Source organism: Nematostella vectensis, chromosome 7 (genome assembly GCF_932526225.1).
Source record: "Nematostella vectensis chromosome 7, jaNemVect1.1, whole genome shotgun sequence".
In the NCBI taxonomy this organism is placed as follows: domain Eukaryota; kingdom Metazoa; phylum Cnidaria; class Anthozoa; order Actiniaria; family Edwardsiidae; genus Nematostella; species Nematostella vectensis.
This window is the reverse complement of record NC_064040.1, coordinates 7,986,831-7,996,528: the sequence shown is the minus strand read 5'-3', so window position 1 is coordinate 7,996,528 and position 9,698 is coordinate 7,986,831. Positions and strand designations below refer to the sequence as shown.

The 9,698-nt window shown below is 41.5% G+C and overlaps 1 protein-coding gene across 1 annotated transcript; it reads right to left on the bottom strand.

Moving 5' to 3' along the window:
- Positions 1–725: 725 nt before the first annotated feature.
- LOC5504442 (putative ammonium transporter 1) lies at positions 726–7,745 on the bottom strand. Its single transcript, XM_001625314.3, has 10 exons — positions 7,531–7,745; positions 6,300–6,389; positions 5,290–5,520; positions 5,044–5,150; positions 4,588–4,719; positions 3,723–3,852; positions 2,706–2,809; positions 2,460–2,598; positions 1,654–1,875; positions 726–1,072 (listed from the first exon to the last, which is right to left on the bottom strand). The coding sequence occupies exons 1-10, from the start codon at positions 7,634–7,636 to the stop codon at positions 855–857; spliced, it is 1,479 nt and encodes a 492-aa protein (XP_001625364.2). The 5' UTR covers positions 7,637–7,745; the 3' UTR covers positions 726–854.
- Positions 7,746–9,698: the final 1,953 nt, after the last annotated feature.

The window sequence follows — 9,698 nt, the reverse complement described above, 5'->3', positions numbered from 1 at the left end:
AAGATGTTGTCTATCGGTGTCTGGTATATCACTGTAGGAGCGGAGACAGAATTTAACAAAGAGGGTTGGTTAGAGCGCCCAGACGTAAGTTTGATACTTTATTTGTTATTTTATATATATATAAAAAAAAAACGATCTTTGACTATTCAAAAGGGGACAGGGGGAGTTGGAGGGGGGGGGGGGGGGGGCGGTAGATATCCAATCAATCAACTTTCCCTATTTCCGACCCTGCGCTTATTATATACTTATTGTTTATTATTGAAAATACAACTGTTTATTTGCAAGGAAACTCTAAAATAACATCCACGGTTGAAGACTGATACTTTGTTAAAGATATTTTATTGAAAGTTTCTCAGTTACTTGCTTGATTTAGCCGATGGAAATGGATGCTTTTTGTGACTCGGCATTGAGCGGGAGTATAGAATAGCGGCATGACTTGCCTTTTTTAAACCCAGCGCAAGAGTAGTGCGAGCAAAAAGAACCATTATTACTGGCCAAGCAATGCTGGCGATGTTAGTACACTAATTTGTGAAATGCTTATTCGCATGGTGCCAGCAATATGCTGACTGAGATGGTGGTGGCTACACGGGTCTATGGTGTCGCGATTTGTAAAACTGCAAGGACTATAAAGATACCTAGCTGTCCAGCCCCCCCCCCCCCCCCCACCCCCACCACCAACACCACCACACTACCTTTTAAGCTGCAAACGTCAATTAACTAAAAGCCAAAAATCAATCTCAATTTAATACACAGAAATTAAAAGTATATCCTTGAACAAAATATAGAATGACGCATCCGTTCCGTTTTAACTCAACACCCTTTTCTGCTATTATATAAATTGTCCACATATCTCTCTATGGGCCTTGCTCGACGTTGTCGGCACTTGCTCCGTTCTCGTCTAGTTTAACCATGGCGACCGTCTCCACGGGCTCGTATGACGCGGACTTCTTGATTTTTCCGCGTCCATAATTGGCGAGGAACCCCTCCGGGCCGAGCGCTTCTTCGGTGTCCCATCCATCACCGTAACTCACCACGGGGTAGGCTGGTTCACCGTGCTTAGGGACATCAAGACCTATGAATAGATAAAAAATGGTAAATATCCTTATATCATTATCTGGGTTCCCTGTGTCTTATTATGTATTTTGGGATACCTGTGTAATGTGTGTTGATTTCGAGGTGGGCATTAAGTGATTCCCAGGATTATCTGAGGAGGGGTGCGCCGACATAGGTATCATATGGAAAAAGCGTAGTATTTGAAGATTCCTTAATAAGAAATGATCCACTTTTTGGCCGCCAAGGGGGGGGGGGGGGGGGGGTGCGCACACCCTGCGTACCCCCCTGTGTACGCGCCTGTAGAACATAGAAGGCGCCTCAGACAGCGGCCACACGACTCATTTCTGACCATGGGACACAGCTTAGATCGGAATTTTTGGACCCCAGTGATGATGAACTGTAGGCCCTATAGCTACCAAATCCTCCCAATGGTAAAGCAGAAGCGAACATAGCTTATAAGTCAAAATCACGCATGTAGGCAGAAATCCTACCAATTCGCTAGAATGGGGGAAAAGAAAGGGCGAGGGAAGAAAACGCAGAGCAGGTGATGATGATAGTGATGATGATTTGGTGACCGAGTGATAAAGACGTTTAACTTACCTTTAATTTCAATGTCTTCAGAAACTCGTAGTTGGCCAATCAACTGACAAAAGCCAAACATGATGCCAGCGCAGCAGGAAGACCATGCTGTGATTGCGATCAGCCCGAGCAAGTTCCAGCCCCAGAGACGGAAAGAGAGTGTGCTCCAGTGGTACAGAACTCCGGTTTTGGGGTTGAACAAGGGAGCGGCAAGCAGCCCCCATGTGCCTCCTCCCATGTGCACTACGAGACATAAGGATATCATGAGTACTAAGTTTTGGCAGGGGCTCATAAGTAGGGGCAATCATCTGTGTTATATAAGTGTCACGGTGTTTCCCACAATCAGGCTATTTTTAGACGCGCGCGCACGAACGGGCCAATCAGCTACGTTGACGTTGGTCGCGCGCGCGAGTGACGTGAGGGCTGCACGCGCAAATTACAGTTAAGGAAGAATATATTTTTATCCATCATCCGTCGGTTTTGTTTGTTTAACCAAAAGAATTGCAAGCAAGAATTCAAAATCGAAGGTAGGGTTGGATTCAGATTAAAAAAGAGAGCAACCAAAGTCAAAGTACCGATGAGAGAACATAGCTTTTTGTCTGAGACTGCGCGTGCAGTTGATCTCAGCCAAACGTCAACACAAAGGTCAAATCTAATTGGCTCATCCGCGCGTTTTAAAATAGCCTGATCCTAGGAAACGCCGAGACACCTATATAATACCAGAATGTGGGGAAGATGATTGCCCCTACTTAGGAGCCCCTGGTTTTGGTTTAATCCAAGCTGCAGAGAAGTGCTAGAAGGATCTAGAAGTATCTAGTGTTATTCACCTGGCGCGGAGTCTAGGGGGTCGTCAATCTTCATCTTTAACAACGCGCCACTCCACAGGATGTACGTCACACCAGCGAGTATACCGATTACAAACGCGCCGTAGGGGTAAACGACATCACATCCGGCGCAGATGGCGACCTGAAGGACAACAATCTCATGAATCAATTCACTTAAAAACGCAGTTTTAAAAGACCATGATTAGACTTATATATAGTATACAGAGACAGTGTACAGTCTCACATTACCATTCCAGTGAGCCCACCATTAATAGTGGTCAGCAGACTCCAGTTTCTTCCCGCACCCGGGATTATCCTCTTGATGAACAACGCGGTTAAAGCCCCAGCAGCCCCTGTGGAAAAAATTGGCTATCATGCTAAGCTGTAAAAATAATTAGTATACTATTTCGAATAAGGCTGCACTCGCGAATCCATGAGTTGAAACCTTATAAATGGCTGAAAAGGCACGAGAATTTCTTAACAACTCTGGCAAAGCCCCAGCCGACTCTGTAGAAACAGATTGATTTGCTATGACTGGAATCTGCTGTCCACTCATCAGTGTTTGTTTGATGCATCAGATCAACATCAGGACCGGGCAGGAAGAAATGACCAACTTTCTGATGGTTGAGAAGGAGGGGGAGGGTGTTACGCACAAAATGTAATAACTAATCTTAACGCGAAATGTAATAACTTTCAACGCAATATGTAATAATGTTTAACGCAAAATGCCTTAACTTTTCAACGCAAAATGTAATAAAATATTTAACGCGAAATTTAATAACGCAAATTGTAATAACTTTATCTATTGCCTAATAGTTAAATGTCAACCATATTAGGAAAAAGAGTAAATGTTAAGACATAGCAAAAACGGAAGGAATCGTTTAGTGAAAGAAAGGCAGTGCGACTTGAAAGTGCATTGTTTTTGCTTTGGCTTTCAGAGGTTTTGTTGGTATGATGTGACATTATTCCCGATTTAGTTTTGAAGTGACAAAGTCCAGAGTGCATATAAACAGGCATATCGTAGTCTTAATACGAAGGGAATTTTGAAAAATATGGGGAAGCAATAAAAACATGATATAAAATTTTACCACTGAGTTTTTTTTACCACTGTTTAGTTATAGTTTTATAGTCATTATTTGATGTTATTACATTTTACATTTCGCGTTAGTTATTACATTTTGCGGCGTAACAGAGGGCGAACCCCCAAGACACGCCCCTGCAGGGAAGGTTCAACGTGGAAGAATAGCCTATTCTTATTTTCCTCACCAGAAATGAACGTATTGACAACCGCCGCAGCAACAGTTTCTGCATCTCCAGGATTAGATATCGAACCTTGTGAGCCGCCATTGAAGGCGAGAAACCCCATGAACAGGATGAAACCACCCAAGGCGGTCATCTGCGGACAAAACAAGCACTTGTTACAAAGAAGGTTTTCCACTTATTTATCCTCACATGCCCCTTCTGTACTACAACTACAAATTCATAGGTGTACGTCTTGCTTGGTTTTGGGGCAGATTGTTTCCTACGATAAAGTTTGTTAAAAAGAGGCGGACTAAGTAGGACCCAGTTTCATATTTATAATGCTCAGGCTTTTCGATCTTTTGGGTCTTAGGATTTTGGTTCAGGGTAGGGAAGCGGTTATTGGAAGGGCGGTGCTTAATACAAATCAAATCAACGATACAAAGTTATCTCATTCCTCTTTATTTTCACGCATCTTTTTCGCGCATTTCGCGATCGCCGAAATTGATGTTCAAGTGACTTTATTTTCTCGTTTTTACAAAGAATTGACGGAAACCAACGACTAAAACAGGACTACTATATCAAAACAAATTTATCGTTGTCCTTTTAAAAGTCAGTCTAACAGTAATGGGCCATTACCGATAATTATGTTACATATCCTTCCTTGGAGATCTCGATGAACCTTTAATCTCTGTCATCAATTTTTCTATATCCATTAAATTTCACGAGATTAAAGTTCGCCCTGATGAACTTATGTTTTCGCGAGTCTTTAAGTTCGGGAATTTTTTTGAAATCCCGAAAATCGCAAATTTATGTACGCGCGAAAATTAAGCAGAATAAGATACATGGGATTATAACATGACAACTTGTGTGACATGTGATGGTCACTTACCGGCACTGTGTGACCAGGGATTGTAACGGGCTCTCCATTTACAAAACGGCCAATCCTGGGTCCGACTATGGCGGCGCCAACCAGTGCGCATGTTCCTCCAAGAACATGAACAATACCGCTGCCCGCAAAATCCTAAAAAAAATGGCATATTATACTTTTCTTTAAATAAGGATAGCTCAAAACAAGATATATAAATGATATGAGTAAAAAATACCTAATGTAGGAAGACATTCTAATGCAATGAATGGGTTAAACGGGAGCTGAGATTTGCTTTGATTTTGTCGGGGAATAAGGATTTGGGTTACTGGAAATGGGGTTAACTTCTAGAAAAGGGAGTTGTGAAAAACAGCGTCTGGAAAGATGGGATTAAGAAACCAAAGCAGCTGACAAAGAGTGAGCAAGAACCCCCACCCTCCCCCCCCCCCCCCGCCTACTAAGATACTTATGAAGCTTCACCTGATAATAAACATGCTGTGTTATGTTGCCATCGGTGTAATAGACACCTTTTTTAAGCCATCCATTGTCATGCCATCCCCAGTGTGATACCACAGGGTAGATGAATCCTGAATAATAAAGAAAAGAAAAAGGTTTTATGGGATTGAGCCTAGCAATAACCCTTAGCGGAAGGTCTTGACCGATCTAAGTGATCTAGAAATACAAGGCACCCACTTATCCATCCAACAACTCGTCACTCGTACTCACCCGTCAGGAAAATAGAGTAGATCAAATAGGTATTAAACTCTGTTCTCTCAGCCATAGCACCGCTGACAATAGTAGCTGCGGTCGCAGCAAAGACAAATTGGAAGAACCAAGTTGAATACTCGCTTGTTGGTAGATAAGACAGCGCGAAATTCCACTGCCCAATAAATGAATTACTTTTAGCACCGAATGCGAATGCATAGCCGAAGAGCCAGTATCCCAAAGCCCCGATGACTGTAATAAAACAATTTGAAATATTAAATTAGAAAATACCACAGGATACAATAAGCACAATTTAAATGCAGTATGTATGTAAGATTGTATGTAAGATTTCCCCAGTTATACTAGTGAGGAAGGCAACAAGTCAGTGCTGCAACTGTGACCGGGGGCTTGTACCCCCCCCCCCAAGTTTCCTTAACGTCTTTAAATCTCTTAGCTGTCAACTCTCCAGTATTAGGCGGAAGTCTCAAGATTTTGAAACTTTTCTCAGTCAAGCCTAATTTTCTTGAAAATCTCCATACATTTACTGTATTCTCCCGCATTAGCTATCTTGGTACTTCTGATACATTCACTTATTTTCTCAAGATTTTTCCTGAAGCGAGGTTGACAGCTATGACATCTTGTCCCCCTGCCCCCAGAGTGCCTTAGAATAACTTCGCTTACATACAGACGCAACTTACGGTAAAGCGTTAATTCACCGCCCCCTTTCCCGGCCTGTTGAGGGCTTCTGTTAAATCTCCGGCCCCCCCCGGTGGATTACAGGTGTTAAACAGGTGTTAAATCCCCCGCGTGACCGCGTTACTTCCCCGGTATGACCCGGGGGGTCGGGGGGCCGGGCTGTCGATTGACTGGTGCATAACTGACAAAGGTTTAATTGTGCCCCTAGTCTCTTCCATTCAATTTAGTGAAGTACCGGTTGAAGAGACAGGACAATTTTAGTCGTCTTTATCCGAGAAGACTTGCAACATGGAATAAATGGCTTACTTGTGAGTATTAAGAACAAATATACTTACAAACATCAAGGACGTTCTTTATTAGGATGTTGGTGGTGTTCTTAGCACGCACAGATCCTGCTTCCAGAAACGCAAATCCACATTGCATAACTGATAGAAAAAATAGAAATTTCAGCTGCACGGGAAGACCTACAGTTCACAAGATGCTGACATAGTTTTAAACGCTTGTGAAGAGCCCTAATTCAGGGAAGTCTATACGCAATCATGAACCATTGCGCACAGGCAAAATCGATTTAAATGAGCTCAGGTAACATCTCCCGCATTAGGCGGGGGCTGAAGATTTTGAACCTTTTCTCAAGCCTAATTTTCTTAAAAATATCCATACATTTACTGTATTCTCCCACATTGATTCTGATACATTCACTGTATTTTCTCAAGATCTTTCCTTAAGCGAGGTTGACTGATATGCACAAGCAAAAAAAGGAACATTCAATTTGTATTAATGTTAAAAGTTTCTGCACGATGGTTAAGTTTCTTTGTGATAATAATCGCGATTCGTTGGATTCGTAACTCGCACGAGCTATTTCGCGAGCGGCTAGAGGCATCTGCTTTTGCAGGGGAGGGATATTAGATTCATGGGAGCTTTCAAACCAAATAAATGTAAGGAAAAATCACAAGGCATGGAAAAAATTGAAGGACAAGCTAGAGCACGTGCTAGAGCAACAATGACCTTTGCCATTCTTTTATTCCGTGATCAAGGGTTTACTCAAGTTATAATTATGTAGCCCGGTTTTTCCTTATGCTGATGCAGGTGAATGTATTTTACCAAATGCAAATAGGTGGACCGGTTTTGAAGTTTAACCAAAAGCGCATTTTGATTCCTTAAACGGCAAGGCGAAATGTCTGCAATAGATTTCAGAATCCTAAATCTTATCTAAAACATGCACTTCGCCAGCACTTATTTGGTAAACATTCGAAAAAGTATTTCAAATATTAATGTCGAATCCGTTGTATCTCGACACGCGTTTTCAAAACACGATTAGTTTTGGTTTTCTGTTTCGTCAGTAAAACCATTCTGAGTGTCGCTACAGAAAGCCAGGCAACTGCACTAGGCGAGAGATGGCAATAATCTGATTGGCTAATATAATAAAATAATAAATAATTTGACTGGCGGAACAGAAAATCCCAAAAGACAAAAACAAATCGATGTTTTGAAAGTGCGGCGTCGCGATACAACGAATTCGACAGTAAGATTGTTGAATTTTCATAAATTTCGTAGCTGCATACTTACAGAAAACAAGGCATCCCATAATAATAAGGAATTTTTGATCGCCATTTGCTTTGTATGATTCCAAATCCTGCTTTAAAGATTGGAGATCCACAGTGTCCCCTGCCATGTTTTACACGCGTCGAACAACACCGTGACTATCCAGAATACACATTTGAAAGGCTCACGCACCAGCCAATCAAAACACGTTATTTGCCTTTCACAACAGCAATCTGATCACTGGGTTGTTTGTCATCGATTGCCTTTATTTCCCCTCACGTGCGCTTTACATGAGAGCCCACATTTGAATAAATTAAACTCAAGGATCATGTTATGTAACAACAGGAGAAGTAATACTAAATCTTCTGAAAATGTGAGGCCCAAAAGATTTACACGCAAATATTTTTCTCATCTGACAACTACTTTAATGGGCCCTTAATTTATAGGGTTTTTATTTTATTTTATTAGGGATTGCTTTAGGTTTTGCTTGGGGTTGTCAGGTTTTATATTCTCTGGTCACGCATATCACGTGTCACAAGGATAAAGGTCAGGTACACGTGAAATGGCGGTGTACGTGAGAAGCAAATCGAGGGCAACATAAAATTTTCTCAAAAAGGTAACAAAACTGATTGGCGTTAGGGACGAAGTCAAAACAATTCTCCAAACTAGGGACCCGACTTTAAAAAAAAAGGTTGATGGGTGGCGGATGGCGGGTGATACCCCCCCCCTCCCCCCCACATGGTGACGAGGAATCATCCAAGCTAGGGACCCGACTTTTAAAATAGGTTGCTAGTGTCGGGTGATACCCCCCCCCCCCCCCCACAACTTCAGTGGTGGCGGGCTGTATGCCCCCCCTCCCCCCCCCCCCCCCCACACACAGTTGTTGCAACATACACTTGATACACTGTCTATACGAGCCAATCACAATCCGTATATTTGGGTCGCGACCGTTTCATGGTATATAGTCTCCTTTTGCAGTACGCGATTTTGTAAGTCGTTGTGGCCTTTAGACTCCTTGCTGATTAATTAAAAAGTTAATTAAGCTACAAGTTGAAACGGTAGGTCGGAATCCCCTCAGAGGAAATAGGTGCGAAAAACGCCATTCAGGATTAACACATTGGACAGCGCTTTTGCCATTTGATACACGTCCAACAGATTAACGTCATCATCGTGAAACCAACAATTCTTATACGGATGCGGTGTGTGTCATAAATTTGGCAAAGTTTTTCCATGATTATTCGTTTTGTTAAAACAAAAGATTAATTCTCAAGTATGGAACGAGCGTGGGGTCCCTGGAGAAGAGAGGAGCAGCAAACGGCAAAGACTGAGAATCGATCCGTATTGCCAACATTTTTGGCGTATTTACTTTCGCTCTGATACCCTGAGTACCAGAGGCTTCAAGCTCTGCGGCGACTACAAATCTTTATCGCCGCGAAGTTCGGAGCCTCTGGTACCCAGGGTACCGCTCTAATGACACTCTAAACGGAAAAAAAATGTAGAGCTGTGAAATACGTTCCATCTTTTTTCACTAAAAATGAGTCAGTCCTATTATTGATGTTGAACTAAGCTTGAGTTCAGCTCCAAAGGCAAAAATGCTTGCTTAAGACGGAGATGATTAGAGGAAATTGATTGAGATCACAATGGCTTTCATCTCAATACATGTGTTGCAAGTGCAGGAACACAAAAATTATCGTTTCTCCAGCAAATTGTCAAGTTTATTAATAAAGGCTAATTTATCTACTCTACGTAATCGTAGACTGCAAGACATTTGCATCTTAATGTACAAAGTTAAAAATGGCCTTTGTCCATCTGGGATTAGTGATTTGTTTTAAAAAAACAACACGAACTATAATTTAAGATTGTCCGATTTCGTTATTCCAAGATTTAATACAGTCACTTACGGGAAACATTCCCTAAGATATATGGGGGCTAAACTATGGAATAGCCTACCTAGGGCAGAAAGATCAATTGACAGTTTAAAAAGTTTTAAAGTGACTATGAGAAAAAAGGATTTCGAATTTATAGAAAATTGTAAGGGCTGTGCCCTATGTTCCGCATGATAATTTTTAAATCTAGTCATTTTTTCTTCATAATTTCATATAGATTACAATCAATTTACATGTATTTATATATATATATATATTTATTTAGCTTTATCAGTAAGAATCTACAATTTTTAAATTTTTAATAAT

Excerpts from the sequence above, each read along its gene's own strand:
- LOC5504442 (XM_001625314.3), bottom strand. The coding sequence starts at position 7,636 with ATGGCAGGGGACACTGTGGATCTCCAATCTTTAAAGCAGGATTTGGAA. Across the intron at positions 3,853-4,587 it reads TCCCTGGTCACACAGTGCCG|ATGACCGCCTTGGGTGGTTT; the intron begins GTAAGTGACCAT and ends TTTTGTCCGCAG. Across the intron at positions 2,599-2,705 it reads ATGGTGGGCTCACTGGAATG|GTCGCCATCTGCGCCGGATG; the intron begins GTAATGTGAGAC and ends GTTGTCCTTCAG.